Raw genomic sequence first — 16,655 nt, 5'->3', positions numbered from 1 at the left:
CAGATGATCATGGGAAGGGTTAAGGAAGTTGTGGGAGAAATTTATTAGCAGTTTGAAATAAGAATAGGCAGTTTTCACTAAAAATAGTTAACACTGAAATTAAAATAGTAATTTCTCAAAAAGTTGAAGTCGGATTGAACTGAAAATTGCGGGATAGACTAATTTGGGTACGGGGAATCCGATTTTGAGGTCGGATTTGACCCCTCACCAACCTGCACGGAACTAGCGCACGCCCGTGCTGCGGAACGTAAAATTTGAATTGCTCGTGGAGTATTGGTAGTAGCCCTATGATTTTTGGAGGGTTAGTGTAACTTTTCAAGAGATTTCAATTGGTGATATTTTCAATCCCAGATTCCGACCGGAAGTCGGTGCTTCGGGACGACCCGAGTGCCGAAAACCGGGAATTGGCCTTTTTGAGCTGCCGAATGACTTTGAAATGGTATTAATATGATAACCTGAGACCGTTAGTGACAACAAATAACCACCCCGGTCAATTTTGACGAACTCGGATTTTTCGGGTTTCGGCACCCACGACTCGTTAAAAATTTTCAAATTGCAAACGACTCGCAACGGCTGAACCGTTGGTCATGAAACTTGGCAGGCAAGTTGGTGGCACCCTATAATTACTAGAAAATTTTACCCGAAGACGTTTTGACCACTATTTCGTGAGTTATTCAGTTGTGAAATTTGGGGTCATCCGGGAGGTCGATGAAAAGTGTGCGCGGTCATTGCTCGTGTTCTAGTGGGAGTTAGGCCATGAATTTTTTTGAGTAGGTGCAACTATGAGACAACTTTCCGTGACAATAGTTAGTTTTCAACTTTATCACTCCTTTTGGACGAATGACCCCTGATTGACTCCTAGAGGTGAAATTTTGGGCTCTTAGGAATATTAGACTTTTCGGCGGTTTTTAACTGGTGAATTGCAAAAAATAGATTCAAAATTGGAAATTACAATTGGTCTTTGGTTTAGGGTTGAGTTTAGTTATTTATTCAACACGCGATTTTTGACAGGGATTGATTGCAGCTAATTAATTTTATAGCGGAAATAGAGGTATAAGAACTTTTCAGAGCAACGTTCAATGTTTGCTAAGCAAACACTGGTTGACATGTCAAGTGCAAATATGAGATCAAGCGAAGTGTATTTGTTTACATAAGAGTCCAAAGGTTGTGTACTTAAGATAAGAAGAGAGTTGAACAATGGTTGGTAGCAGTTGAATGACAGAGCATATTTGATACTGGTTTATTTGCATAGCAAACAAAGCCCTCCTACGGAATGTGACAGATTGCAATTGTTAGTTGCAATGTTTACTTAAGAGATTAAGGTTTGTTTGCTTAAGATAGGAGCGTTTTGGTAGAGTATAAATGGAAGTAACACATAGAGAGAGAGAGAGGCAGATTTTGGGAGTTTTTGGGAGAACTTCAGAAGTTCGGATTCGCACAAGCGAGAAATAGTAGTTGGTTTAGTGGGACTAAACTGTAAAAGATAAAGTGAAAAGCAGGGAAGAGATTGAGAGTGAGATTGGACTCTGGAAGTTTGTAGTTGCTACACCAGTTGGGATACTGTGAGTTGTTTTGATTATTTCATTTGGGAAGTGAACCACGGATATTGGTAATAATATTTTAATTACTATTATAAATTGTCTTGAATTTGTCTTTTCCTTTGATGTGCAAGTAATTCTCTTACCTTTGTTATCCATATAACCAGAATTGATATTACGAGCTCAATTGTGAAATAACTTATTTCAAGGCAAACTAACTTGCAACAGCATACAAGAGTGGAAGAGGGGAAATTGCAGAGTAACAAAGTAACGCTTGCTTCACCAATTCAAAACCTTTGTTTTATTTTATTTGATCGATCTTCTGGGCGACAGAGTCCCCTCACTGTTGAGCCTAGCAGAAATTCAGAAGACGACAGTCTAATATTTTGAACAAAGGTAATTTCAATGTTTGGTTGTTTTAAGAGAATACCCGCTTTATTGTCTGAAAGCCTTCTGCGGTCATCAAATTGGTATATCGGAAAAATGTAATTCAGAAAGCTCATATACAGATTTAAAATAGATCATTGTAATTTGACGATTTTTCCATTGAAGTCAGTTCAAAGAAACGATAAATAATGACTTTAGGAAACTGATTTTGAGAAAAACTACATGAACTGGTTAACCAAGTGAAATTAATTGAATCAGAATAGTAACTGCTACGACTCAGCTATTTCCACCGAAAAATTGACAAACGCTCAAAATGAAGTGAAGGTGAAAATAGCTGCAATCGTAAGCTATCGTAAGTGCGTGGAAATACGTGGATGTAATTTATAATAAATATTCTTTTTAATTCTCTCCGTCGGCATACTTCGACGCACTTACAAAAGCTTTTATCCAAAAGCTAATTTTTTTTGGATAACAGGTAAGTGAACTGAGGACCTGAAAAATTGACTCAGTTTGAAAGGCTACTTTTAAAAGTTTACTTGAAACAGTTCGCTTACCTGTTATCCAAAAAATACTTAGCTTTTGGATAAAAACTTTTGTAAGTGCGTCGAAGTATGTCGACGGAGAGAATTAAAAAGAAAATTTTTTCTTATAAATTATCTCCACGTATTTCCACGCACTTACGATAGCTGTTCTTCAAAAACTAAATATTTTTGATAACCATTTCGTGACTTTGTGCAGTTCGACTGAGTCTGGAGGAAGAGGAGAATGCAAAACAGGAAGATATTGACGATGGTGACGGTGGCGCACGAACCTCTGACCCAGAGAGATCATCTTCCTTCACGCGGTAACGTCATTAGGCCAACTTCCAAGTCATCACTATCAAATCTCTACATCGCACGTAGATCTGTAATATTTGCTTAATAGGCAGATTCTCTTTCTAATTATTAATAGCCGCCCTCATTTCTCAGCCGGCTATTATAGCGCTCCTATTTTTACGACTCGGAGAGGAGTATTGGAGAAGTCCTTTTTTAAATCAATTTTATTGGAGTGAACTTTGAGGCGGGAAATGAAACACGTGAAAAAATTTGGAGTGATTTTGTTGCTGAACAAAATGAAGAGTGGAGCGAAAAGAGAGTGATTTTTTGTTCATATCGCTGTTTTCTAGAGAGCGAGAAATTGAGGTCTGAAAAAAATTCTGTAAGCGAGCGAAAATTTTTGTTCACGTGCGGCATTTAAAAGCAGTTCTTTTCTCTTTTTTATTGGTTAAGAGGTTTGGTCATGATTTGCTTTTAATTTTAGGCTGGGTTTGGTAGTGGTTTGAAGGTTTCTGAAAATTTATATGAATTTTATGCTAATTCTGATGTTTTTCATGTATTTTGCTGATTTTTGGGCTTATTCTTAAAGATTTTTATACTATTGTTTTATTTTACTGCCTCAAATGGGTATTGAAGATACCCCTAACACTCGAACAGTTTTTAGTTAACCCGTGGTTACAGTTTTGTTAATATGAAGCATTTTTTTTTTAAGAATTATGACGAAAAATGTCGAAAATTGGAACTAATTTTCAAAATTTTTTGCAGTTTTTTGGTTTTTTCTGTTCTTTAGACAAGTTTCTTAGCCTTTTTTTACTTGTCTATTTTATTGCAAGCATCTGGGTACCCTATTGGCTGAAAAGAAATTTAGTTTAGATTTATGTGCTTTTGTAATATTGAAAAAGATATTAACTTTTTCCAGTTTTTTAGTCAAAGTTGTTTGTAAGTTCTTTTTTTTCATGATTTGGCTTCAAGTATTTTAAAAAGATCTCAAAAGTGGATTTAGTATTTAATAGCTGTTTTGATGATGTAATAGTGACAGAGACAGTTTTTTGGGATATCAATTTGTGGCAGAATTTGATCAGATTTTTTATCACACTTTAATAGATTTGATTTTTATACTATTATGATTATGATTTTTTTTGTTTTATGGTTTTTTTTCAAGAGGATATATAACAAGATGATAGTAAGATGCTATATAACAACATATAATTTGTAAATGGGGGTCATAAAAACACTGGGGGGCCGAAACAGAATAGAAATAGATCCAATTATTGTGTTTTTAGGTCAAATTTTTGCCTGACCGATTTGGCCTTTCCAGTGACTGTACGCCCTTGGAATTTTTGAGATCTCTCTCAGTCACGATTTTGAAGAGAAAAACTCAAATGACGACAGTTGACTAGTAAAAGTCAAACGAAAAGTGGGCCTAATTTGGTGACATGTTTTCAGTTTAAACGTTAATCGTGGTTTATGATTAACTTCAATGATTAAATTTGGACCACCAAACATTTTTACGTCCCCCTGCTTGAGTTCAACTCTTTCTCTTTGACTGAAGCAGGCTGTTATAAGTTAAATCTCCCACTAGTCGTTCGAAAACAATTTTTCCGACGTTTGAAGTTTTTTTCGTTTCTTATTTGCATCTTATTTATAATAATTGAACAGTTTTTTTTTATTTTTCAAATGAATTTCATGGTTGACAACTGTAATTTTAGTATCTTTGGCGACGTGTCATTAGTTGATTAATAGCCGCCCTCATCTTCTCAGCCGGCTATTATAGCGCTCCTATTTTTTTTTACTTCGTCGAATAAAAAAATGTTTCGCTTTACCTCATTTTGCCGCTTTTTCAACATTTTGCGTGAAATCTTTTTGACTTCTCTAGGCTAGTTTCTCTCTTCTCTCATTCTGCTAAAAGTGATTTTGAACATCAGTTGCTCAACAAAGCAATTCAAAATGAACAGAGTTAGTACAAAAATGGAGGTCAGAAATAGAAACGGGATAAACCCATAAAGACCAATCTTAGATGCCCGCTATTTGAACGTCGTTCCTATAAGTTTTATTTACCATCTCTAATGCTTATTGTTATTGATAGTAGCCCCTGTAGCCTTTCTCTAAGAAACAAGTATGTTCAACTACGAAATGCCATCAAAATAAATCGGACTTGAAAAATGTTTTTGTACAGAAATCTTTTTTTTCAATATCGTCTATTCTTTCAATCCCAATCATGCTTATTGGAATCAACGGCGGCTATTTTGCGGCAATCTGCCGGGTATGTTTATAACTTGAAGAAAATTTCAACTAAATTTTTATTACGTTTAGCCTTTAATTTTTACCTTCTTTTTATACCCAATAATGGAGAAACAGTTGAAACGAACTGTTGACATATTCTGGTATGGTTTTCAGGTTGATAGAGAAACGAACCAAGTCTAGGTCGCTTACTCCTTCTGCAAAGGTAAAAATTCCTAATTCTAATTATTTTCGTTTGAATTTCGATGGAGGCTCACTTGTTTTGGTATTTAGATTCTCAAGCTACACGATCATTCAGGTGAATAAACAATATTAGGACCGCTTTTTCTTCTGTTAAGGTCTTTGTGACCTCAACTTAGACGGTCTCAATTACAAATAGATTATCTTTTAACGAAGGAAATAACAAAACACTCAAGAAACTGCAAATCAGACACGTGGTTTTAATTACGTTCCGGAGTAAGGTACCACAGTAAGTCGTGCTGAATCATGATATTTCAATCCTGTAGTTTTAGTATGATCATGTCAATCTTTACTCTGTCAATAAAACAAATCAGTAATAAAACTTCTGTTTGAAAAATTTATGGCCATTATAAAAAATTTTTTCATAGTTTTTCTGACTCTATTGAAATGTTGTGATTCAGAACTGACTTACTATTGTACCTTACTCCGGGGTGACTATGCTGCAGTCTTTAAGAAAAAGCATAGCAGTTGAAATGTAAGCAGAGTCACGCAATCTAGACCAAACTTGTGAACTTAAGTATCTTGGATTGAAACATATACAAAAAACTCTCGATCGCATTGTTTTTAACATTGAATTGTCATTGCGTTCGTGACAGAAACATATTCAACATCAAATTGAAAAAAGCATTTGTTTTTCAGACTGTGAGAGTGATGATCAATCCCATACGCTTGGTGATGGAGGTGGAAGCTTGAAAAAGACCAAGTCGACTAATGATCTCCGCGACCCATCCTCTCACAGCGCCCACTCAGGTATACTCAAGTCCAATAGTCCAACGAAATAATATGCTCACAGTTCCGAATCAGTACCGAATTAGATATGCAATTACGCTTGGTCACCCGATATTGAAGTTGACTTGGTGTCAACTTTGCGGGTGTCAGCTTTATGAACAGACAGAAATAGTCGGAAATCGGCAGGAGGTAGGGGATTTCTGTACCTCTCTGAATTCCGTAACGGTGACCCCACCCCGTTAAGGGTTTGAATAGGGTTTGAGTGAAAAACAAATGCCACCGGTCCCATGGCTAACAATGACAGAAAACTGCATTAATTCGCTGAATGTAAAATTCGATTATTTTGGGAACCAATATTTTCCACGAAACAGGCTGAACTTGATGATATCTCGAGTTTCGTTTAAAAAATTACTTAGGATGATGTCAGGACAAAATTACCAAAAAACGATATTTTTCATCTCGTTGAAAGCATTATTAAAAGACTGACTGCCTAGTTATACTCATTTGAGATATGTTATAAAACCATCACACAAATTAATTGCCACGGCTGTACCCCAGCGTACATTGGTTATTAACAGCCGCCTGAGCATTTCAGCCGGCTATCATAGCGCTCCTAATTTTTTTTTACAATTCAAAGAATTTGAATTGTAATGGGGCGCTGTCTTTTTTTTAAGATGTGTTTACACATTTTCATGATTTCTGAAGTCAAATTGGAGTAGTGATTTTGGTCACGCCGAAACAGGAAATGGAGCAAAAATGCGAGTGGTTTTACGGTGTGAATTTTCTTTGCTCTTATTTTAAAGTAGAGTGAGAAAACGGTGTTTGAACAAAAATTCGCTTTTTCGCTAGTGATTTTTTTTCACATGCGCCAATTTTACTTTGGTTTTTACTGTTTTTTCAATTTTTTGGATCATATTTTTTTCTAAATGGTTTTCCCAATCCATTCAGTGTCCGTTCTAGGTCTAATTTTCTGTTAAGTCAATAAAACTTCTTTGAATTGTACGTCAGGACTTGTCCTGCTATTTTTTTTTTTGTTTCGTCGTCTGACGCTCTTTTTTCGTTTTACATTTGTTCACACAGCAAAGCTGAAAAAGTCAAATTTTCTGAATGACTTCTTCATCTCACTAACGGCATTTGCGCGCGTGACGTCATTGCTCACTCGCTTTAGCAAACGTTTTTTTGGTTATTAGCGTGATTAGATTCTGATCATACGTGACTTACCTCACTCAATAAAATGACTTTTGCACTTTAAAACTTAAGTTTAGTTTGAATTTGTTTAAGGTCAAAGGAACTCATTTGTGCAGTAAAGGTACCAAATAAGAGGCTTCTGCGGAATGGATTTTAAAAAGCTTGATTAATTTATCACTGAATGTTTTTTACCTAGTTTTTTGAGCGGCGTCGATTTCTTTTCAATTTAGATCTGTATCTGTTTCTATCTCTATTATATGGCACGCAGGTCTATTCTTTCGCAGCTATTCCGGCAATCTGCCATCTATGTGTCTGTTTTTTGGAAATGGATTTTCCAATTCACTCATAGATCTAGGTCTAGTTTTTTTGTTTAGTCAATGAAAATTCTTGTTGTACGTGCAAATCCTGAATTGTACGCCAGGACTTGTCCTGCTGTTTTTTTTACTTCGTCGAATTAAAATAATATTTTGCGTTGTTACTTTCGCGAAGTGTTAGTGGCAATGTTTATCGGAAATAGTATCTAAAATTTTTTCGGCAACTTTGACATCATCGCACATCAGTGTTTACAGTAAAATGGGAATAGCACACAAATTTTTTTTCGCCAAAAAACTACAGGTGCATCGGTCAATAGTTCCTTGTTTTGGGGCTGTTGCCAAGCTAGCACAATTTCTTTTATTTCAAGCTATAGGCCAAAATGAATAAACAAAATTTCAGCTGTAAAAGTGCCCGGACGTTTCACCTTTTTTCAGAATTTTTTTCTAAATTGCTTTCAAATTTGTGCTCCTTTGTATTCCTTTTTAAGTGCTCTCGAACGAAGTTTGAAGACGATTTTTTCGTGAAAATTATCTAGGCCACAGTCACCTCTGAAATAAATTACCCCGCTTGTCGTTTGAGAGCAATTTGTCCAGCCTTATTTGGTTTGTATTATTAACAGCCGGCGTCAGCTTCTCAGCCGGCTATTATAGCGCTCCTATTTTTTACTTTTTGTACTAAAATTTTTTTGCTTTACCTTTTTTCACATGTTCAACATTTTGCGTGACTTCTTTAGGCTAGTTTCACACTTCTCTCATTCTGCTAAAAAGTGTTTTTAGACAGCAGTTCCTCAGCAAAACAAGGAATGAACAGAATCGGTATCAAAAATCTGAATCAGAAATAGAAACAGAATAAACCCATAAAGCCCAATTTTGGATGCCTGTTGTTCGAATTTTGTTCTTAGTTACCATATCTAATGTTTATTGATATTGATATTAGCGCCTGTGTCGTCTCACTACGAAGAAGGAGTATGTTCAGCTCCAAATGGCCTTCAAAATAGTTCGCACTTTGAAATTGTTTGTAAAAAAAATTTTTTCACGAGTTTTTTCTTCTTTCAATCACAATCTTGGTTATGGGAATCAATGGCGGCTATTTTTCGGTAATCAGCCGTGTATGTTAAAATTATTGCAACTGAACTGAAGATAACAAAATCTGCTTCTCCAGGTTTCTGCGACTCTGTGAACGAGTCACTTTTTTTTCTAATCCAGGTAGCAGCTTGATTCTTTGCTAAAAGTTTCGTCCATGGATAGACTTGTTTTGTAGATTCCTTGCTTCAGATTGTTTTCAACGATATCTTGATTTTAATTTGTATTGGTGTTAGCAATTTCTTCGGGAAACCGGACTGAAAATTGTACTCCACCACTGTCCGGGTCGGGGGACTAAATGTAACAGCAGCTATGCCAATTATTATAGGGAATACTTTACACCATCCAGTTTGTTTTAGCTGTTCCAAATCTGTCTGGACATTTTTTTGTTATTCGCTTCTGTAACTGTATATCCTCATTGATCTTACAAATGCTTTACAATTTCAATTTGCAACTATTTGCTAAGCTTTGTTTTTTGAATATGTAATTGGATTTGTTTTGCTACAGATAACCCAAAACGGGACCTCAGGTATTGTGTTATCTGTTTTGTGTTATATGCCAGTTCAACCCGATAGGGAAACAAATCGGAGAGAAAGATCTATGTCTAAAACTCACTTATGCCAATTTCGTTTAATTGAAAATCAAGTTGGGTTGTGCTCTTTCTTCTCACGAATAGAAATAGCAGAAGGTGGGCTTTGTATCAATTGAATTGCAACTCTTGTAGATTGTTGATTTATAGTTTGTTAAGTTATAGGAAAAAAGTCGTTTTCTCCGGCTTGTATTGTTGAGGGCTCTTTGAAATGCTTATTAGCCCAAATTTACCTTTTCAAAATTAACTTAAAAATGTGTTAGAAATATGACCGTTACTTTGATTGAAGTGTTGCTTTGACAACAGAACGTGGATAAAAATTGACCACTGATACAAATGAACAACTGATACTCTTGAACTGCCCGAGTTGAACTGTCCAGCCTAGTCAATCTGATCATATACAGGCTCCGTATAGAAGTTCCACCAAAGTTCCGACCCATCTCGTCCGCATTTTGGCATAAATGTCTACCAAATTAAGAACAGATTTAAAAAACCCCAAAAATTCAAGTGTTTTTCAAAAAAATTATGTATGAACAAAAAGATCACCTCCTACGCAAATAACTCAATGAAGTAAAAAAAGCCAAAATAAAATGATGATATCAGCCATTATTAGGAAAACAAGTCAAGAGGAACAGCAAAATCAAACAACAATGACAACAAACATTAATGACACCCAAAACTTTAGATGACTTGTAAAAAAAAACATTTTAAAAAGGTCAAAACAGAGTCACAGAACACTGAACCTACTAAAACATCTCCTGGAACTGCTCCATATATAGCTTCAGGGACAATTAGTCAAAACAGAGCAAGGAACAGCAAAGTTTAAAAAAAATTTGCCTAAGTTTTTAAAAACAATTAATATTAAAGTAATAAAAACCATCAGATAGCAATTGAAAACATACAATATGTTAAAACTCATAAACGCTACTATAGGAGGGCATTATGACCTGTCATTATTCTACTTCTTTACGGTCACAAAATGAACAAAAATAGAGAAAACAAATGAAAGTTCAATTAAAAGTTGCGAGAAAAGACTGTCGAAGCTGTAAAGCCATATTTTGCCCCCAAAAATATGTTAAGCTGACTCCTTGGTTCCTTGTTGCATTCATTGAACGCCAATATTGTGCTATGCGCCCTCTAATTAATGAGAGTAGGCAGAAAGTCGACTAAAATGGAGAAAAAACACTAAAATTAGGTAAAAGTTTGTTTTTTTTTTCTAAAACAATTATTTTCAAAGTCAAGAACGCCATTAGCTACAAATTGAAACAATCGAATAGGTTCGTTTAATCGTTTAAAGGAAGCACTTTAGAACATTTATTATTCAGATTAAGTTTTAGGGCTCCAGACAAAAAGTCAAGTATAGACAAAAACCAAAATTAGTTTACTTTTTTTGTGAAAAATCCGTAAATTCATACCGAAATCTTTAAAAACAAAAAATTTTGTTCACTTGCACCTTCCTTCGACGACAAAATTTTTACATGTGTTCTGTAACTAAGGAGACTAAATAAAAATAGTAAAAAAAACAAACATACAAAGTTGAATTTTTTTTTTGTTTTGGAAAGAAAATTGTATTCAAAGTCATGATGCCATCATGTATCTACTCAAATCAGATCAAAAGCACATGTTTCCCAATGAAAAACTAACGAGACCTGTCATCATCCAGGAAATTTCTTTCAATTTTTGAAAACCTTTTTGAAAAAGCGACTGATTACAACCCGATTTGTTTTTTGATTGTATAGTCCAAGATTCGATTAAAACCGGCTTTGTTATTGCTGTTTGTCCATTAGGAGAACTCAATTATTTCGAATGTCATAGATCTAAGTAATTTGTTTGATAAAACGTCAAAACTAAAAACTAAAGTGTAAAGTTAACAGCCAACGGCTAAATTTTAACTCCAGACCACTCTCAATGGAAGTGGAAGTAGGAGTAGCTCCCTTTATAGTTTACAAAGATTGCGTTAGTTGGTTTTGGTTGTGTTCTTTCGTCAAATTCAATTGAAGTGGACTAAAGAAGCTGAATTCGGTCAATCTTCGGATGAAAAAGGCTGATTTTTGAAATATTTAGCCAAAGGTTTAGCCAAAAAAATTAAATAAAAATAGTCAACAATACTTTTTTGTCTTTAAGAAAAATCAACTGTGCTATTTTTTAACATTTTTCGCATTTTTAACAAAATTAATGAAATTTTGGGAAAAATTCCGGAAGATGTGAATAAAATTTACTTCCATGTATTAAGCTGGACGGGCTTTTTAATGATACCACTCACATCACTCGGTCAAGATTGACTGAACAAAAAACGCATTTGAGTATTAATTTCCTCCTCTCCTCAAGAGGGCTCGGAACAAAAATCAACTTTCTCGATAAGCTTTCTATGTCAGACGTCTTTTTTGAAGTCAGCTAATATCTGCCACAATTTTTCTAGACTAAGTCCACTCTTGATGAAGGTTGTGCTTTTTCAACATTGGAGTATACTCTTTCTTTGCTTTTTTATCAAAAATTTATGGCTTACTACTGTTTTTTGTTGCCCTCAGAAATATAACTGGCATCGGAGGTAACTGGCGTCACCGGACTCCTTCGATACGATGACATTATGAAAAGACCTCGTGATAAAATGGCACTTTCCTTAGCAGTAGCAAACAGTTATCTCGAGAAACTTTCCAATCGCTCGTGTATCTTATATTTGCTCTAGGGCAAGAACATAAAACTAGCGTGTCATCCAAAGATTGTAGGAAACCTACTCGAACTATCATGCGCGATATCAACATTTAGCTAAAGAAAATACGTCTTCAAGCTACCTTGGAGCTTAAACTCAATAAAATAGACTAAGTTAGTATCTCCATCTCTGATCGTAGACTTGCCGTAGGTTTCTTTGTCTCTATGGTGCATTAGTCAGCGATTAGAGCCCACAGCGGGTACTCAATAACCACTACGTGGCGAACAGGACACTTCATTTATTTCGAACCATAATTTCAAAAAACTATCTGATTGGCGTGCAATTGAAAGTGCTGCAAATGAAACGCCTCTAATACGTCGGACTGTATCAAAGGCAACTCAAATACTCGCATGAGAAAGCAAAAATATATACGTTTTAGTTCAAGATTATTTAATTTTGTTACGTTGTAATTCAAACAAGCAGATTAATTCGTGCTTTTTTAATTTAAAAAACACAATGAAGCACATCTTGCTAACTGTGATAATTTTATTTTTCAAAATTGAAAAAATTGTACAATTTGGAAAGAAATGTGAAAATTAGTCAAAACTGTTGGCGAACTAAGATTCATACAGGTAATATATATCCCATTCTCAGTTCAAAGAAAACTAGGATCTTTTCCGTTTGTTCCCCCCCAGTACGTTATGCGCCCCCAGTTGCAGAGCACGTGCCATTACACAGTAAAATCATTATGTAAAAATATGGCAAGTGCCTCTGGGGGGTGCAAATAATATGCGCCCACTAAGCTTGGAGGGCACAAACGGAAAAGATCCGAAAAATCATTTTTGATTTGCTTCTCAACTTCATTAATTTGGGTTTTAGAGGGCAGCAACTAGAGCCTTTTGGAACTTTAAATAAATTTATCCGTGTACTACTACTCAGAAACCATGCAATCATTTATGACCTAGTATAATTACAAAGGTTCATGTTTGGCTTTCAAACTGGGAAATAATCTTTATTACACAATTTGTAGCTGGGACCTTGCAGTCTTCCAGTGGGTCCGATGGAAGTCAAGGGGGCACGAGAAGACGGAGAAAGAGTCAACAGAGTCTCAAAGGTTTTGCCCCGGACCCACCCAAATACAAGGTTGTAGCTCACAATTTTGTAGGTACACCCCAAACGCTGAGCCGAGATTGCTGACATTAAAATCTTAAAAATGTATTCTTATTTTGAAACTGTTGCAGATCTTAATCTTCATCTCGTTGAAGCCTTCAATGATGTCAATCTATTTAGATAAATTAAACTTAACTTAACTGGTCTTTCCCATGTGAAAACTACCCCCGAAATTCATCAAAAATAAGGTAAGAGAAGGGGGTAACGGTGGTGTCTAGTTTTTCAGCCTTGTTGCTTTAACCCCCCTGCAACGTAACCTCAATTTTCTAACACTCGCATTACTGAACATCACCCTGCAATTTTTACCCCGATTTTAAGACGCTCATAACGTGAGTAATTGGAAATGTTTCACCGATATTGAAGATAATAATAGAAATCGAGGTAAAAGGCCTAAAGGGTGAAAAATAAGTGTTACCTAACTAAATTTTCCGCAATTCAGTAATATAATTTAAAAAACTAATCTTCGATCTTGATTGCTCGACAATTATTAGAGATTCAAAGAAACTGTCGATATTCCCTAAAAAAGGAATAAAGCAATTAAAACATTGAGAACGTTAACGATTAACCGGAAAATGACAATAGAAAATAGCAACGAAACATCAACCAAAAACACATTACGTGTCCAATTTCAACTCCTGCTCAGCGTGATATCTGTTAAAGACTATCGTTTCGTCCAAGAACAAAGAAATATTTTTAGTAGTCGAAGGCTACGAGTTTTATTTGAAAAGAATAAATAAAGAATAAATTGTAACCCCGGTGCAACGATTCCTACTCTTCGCGCTAGGATTCCGAATACTCTTCTCAAAAAATACATTTGGGACTTTTCTTGACAGGAAATTTGTCAGGAGCTGCAATTCGGGAAACTCTCAGTCGGAAACTTACTTTCCCATGCATTTATTGAAGTTCTCGACTCTTGTTTCTATACACATATTTTTCTCTAAATTCCTGGTAAGAAACTTTAATTTTAATTGCTCTTGAACGAAGTTCACAGCAATTATTGTAAAAGCGTTAATCTTTTTTATGCAAATTTTTGCTTGAACTTTTTTGCGCTTTTCTTCTAGAACATTCTTTGACTTACCAAGTGACTTTTTCACGCATTCGTTCTTCATTTTTGAGTGATCTCTACTGCTCTCACGCTGAAGTGAAGCTTGTTACTAATATAAAATCGGCTGCATAGCAAAAAGAAGGGTCTGATATCCAAGTGGACACTCTTCTGGATAGGGATTTGGAGGTCAATAGTTCAAATGGTGCAAATAGATTCATTGAGTTCAACGTTTTTCCACCACAGATGTTCTAAAAACATCTGTGTCCAGTGGCTTGCTACTGTAAGATCTCAAGTGAATTTGAATCCACAAGCAATTGCAATCTGCATTTTATAGCAAAAAAGCCGTATTTTCCACAGCTTTGCACGAAAATTTTCCAGAACATTTGAGGCAATGTTCAGGTTTTTAATGATTTCTCCTGAACAACTGTACGAAAATGAGCAAACTCAGAGTGGTATTGATGCTACTAAACAGTGTTGTTTTTGTTGATATAAACAGTTGTTGCACTGGAAAGACCCAGCAAAAAAATTTTGTATGTGCAAACTTATAAAAGTCACTTAGCTCAAAACTTACGGCAAAAATTGTTTTTTTTATCAAGAGTTTTTCTGAGGATGTAAATTATGTTATTTAACCAATAATCTTTAAAATTTTGTCAAATCTTCTTTTTTTGGAGATTTCCGTAACTTTCACTCAATTTGTTTTTTTATGAAAAGACACGATGACACCATGTGGTGAGGTGGGAAATTTTTCTACCTTGCTGTAAGCGTTCAAGGTATCCGCTAAATTGCAGGTGGTTTTCCCTTTTTGTCCAGAAACACCTGAGCTACGCTTCCGAACGCTGCTTTTCCCGTCTTCTCGGTAACTTTGGCTCTATAGTTAGACAAGTAACCAGCAGCTGTAGTATCAGCAATACTACCATTTGCAGCAATTTTTTCTTCGGAAAATGCTGCCTATGCTCAAAATCGAACTTAATTCAAATTTCGCAGCGACAAAGTTAGCTCTTTAGGAACAGATCACTTGAGGAGCTCTCAGATCGGCTTTTTAGTATACTGTAATTGCTTAACGATTGCTGACATTTTGGCAGCAGAAATGGTTAACAGGAGCGCATTTTCATTTTTTGGCGACCCACTTGTGACAAGCAAGAACTCAGACTTCTATGCTGAAGGAATTTTAAAATAACAGCCAAAAAACTAAAGACTTCTCATCGAAATTACACATTACATGTGAGTTCATTTTTGAAACTGCCCACGTCTGACATCAATTTCACTTTATTGCCCCCTTGTTTGGCATTGTTTATTGTTTTTACCCTATTGTCCTCTAACATTTGCATCGTTTCCACCTGATTAATCCTGACAACATCCTGCTCTCGCCAAAAGATAATAGAATTTGAGAAATATCATGTATTTTTTGGAATTCTTCCAATCAAATCCCTCTTAATTTTATTTTTAGGGGAATAAAAGGATTTGTTTAGACGCAATTTGTTGCGTACGCATACAACTTTGGTTTCCCTGCGGTTTTTGAGTTTGAACATCGCGACTGCACTATAATTATCAATATAAAGCGTCAAAAGTTTAAAATCAATTCTAGATATGATAACAAGAGTTGCAGCTCTTATCACCCTGAGAATTGATCAACAGACATCATGACACAATAGCATCACTATTTACAAATTGGTCGTCATCTGAGCTTCTAATGGCACTAAAATTATGGGGAGAGTAAAAATTAGAGAACTGCTTTTGTATGAACGTTTCGGCAATTGTGATAGGGAGAGTTGAGAGGAGGTAAAACTGGGTTGAATTTAAGCGAGGAACTAATCAATGAAGCATTAAAAAAGGTTCTTTATCTGCTTTAGACAGCCTATGTATTTGAGCAAAACGCAATAACCTCAAATAACTGCTTTTGAGCAATTTTAGAAGAAAACAGTTGAAGAAACTTTTCTGCAACACGAAGAATTTTTCAAACAAAAAAGTTCAGCAAAGAAATGATTTTAAGATTTTAGTTTCTCTCAGAGTAGAAGAATTACACGTTGGGAAACTAGTAATCAGTTTAAAAAAGATAGTTACGAGACAAACTTCATGTCTAATTAATTATTTAAATTATTAATTGCTCTTGAACGAAGTTCATAGCAATTATTGTAAACGTGTGTGCCTTTTTTATGCAAAATTTTCGCTTGACATTTTTGAATTTTTGTGTTACTTTTACACCCTTGACTTTTGCGATTCGCGTGATCTAAAACTCTCTCTTAATCACAATTTGAAGCAGCTGAACTCAATTGGCGGCAATTTTATACTGAAAGTCAAATGAAAAGTGCGCCGAAATTGGCGTCATTTTTCACTTTAAATCTTAATAGTGGCATATGTTAACCTCTAATGTGGCTATTTGAAGCACACTATTGAACTTTTTAGTCCCATTTAGGATCCCCCCCCACCCGACTGAAGCAGGCTGCAATTGATTAGAGCTCCAGTGGTCGTTCGAGAGCAGTTCTTCCGACGTTTAGTCGGTTATGTTTTTTTCTCTCAATATCTTTGGTATTTCAACATTTGCTCCTCAAAAAATTTTCAGCTCTTAAAAATGAGACTTTGGATGCTCGATTTGAAAACATCAGATCTAGACTCACTACTACACTAAAGTCCAGTCAAGACGTAGACTACAACTAGTTTACTGTTTT

At 35.4% G+C, this 16,655-nt stretch overlaps 1 protein-coding gene across 1 annotated transcript in view; it reads left to right on the top strand.

Moving 5' to 3' along the window:
- Positions 1–16,655, top strand: part of LOC142340404 (uncharacterized) — a 141,283-nt gene that overhangs the window by 87,211 nt on the left and 37,417 nt on the right. The window contains exons 21-25 of the mRNA XM_075390982.1: positions 2,664–2,769; positions 5,138–5,186; positions 5,255–5,279; positions 5,861–5,971; positions 12,805–12,917. Of these exons, the coding sequence (XP_075247097.1) occupies positions 2,664–2,769; positions 5,138–5,186; positions 5,255–5,279; positions 5,861–5,971; positions 12,805–12,917 (404 nt within the window). The remainder of the gene's footprint in view (positions 1–2,663; positions 2,770–5,137; positions 5,187–5,254; positions 5,280–5,860; positions 5,972–12,804; positions 12,918–16,655) is intronic.

This window comes from Convolutriloba macropyga, chromosome 5 (genome assembly GCF_964194025.1).
Source record: "Convolutriloba macropyga chromosome 5, txConMacr16.3, whole genome shotgun sequence".
NCBI lineage: Eukaryota > Metazoa > Xenacoelomorpha > Acoela > Convolutidae > Convolutriloba > Convolutriloba macropyga.
Note: the sequence above shows the minus strand (reverse complement) of the source record. Positions and strands in the feature narration are given on the sequence as shown.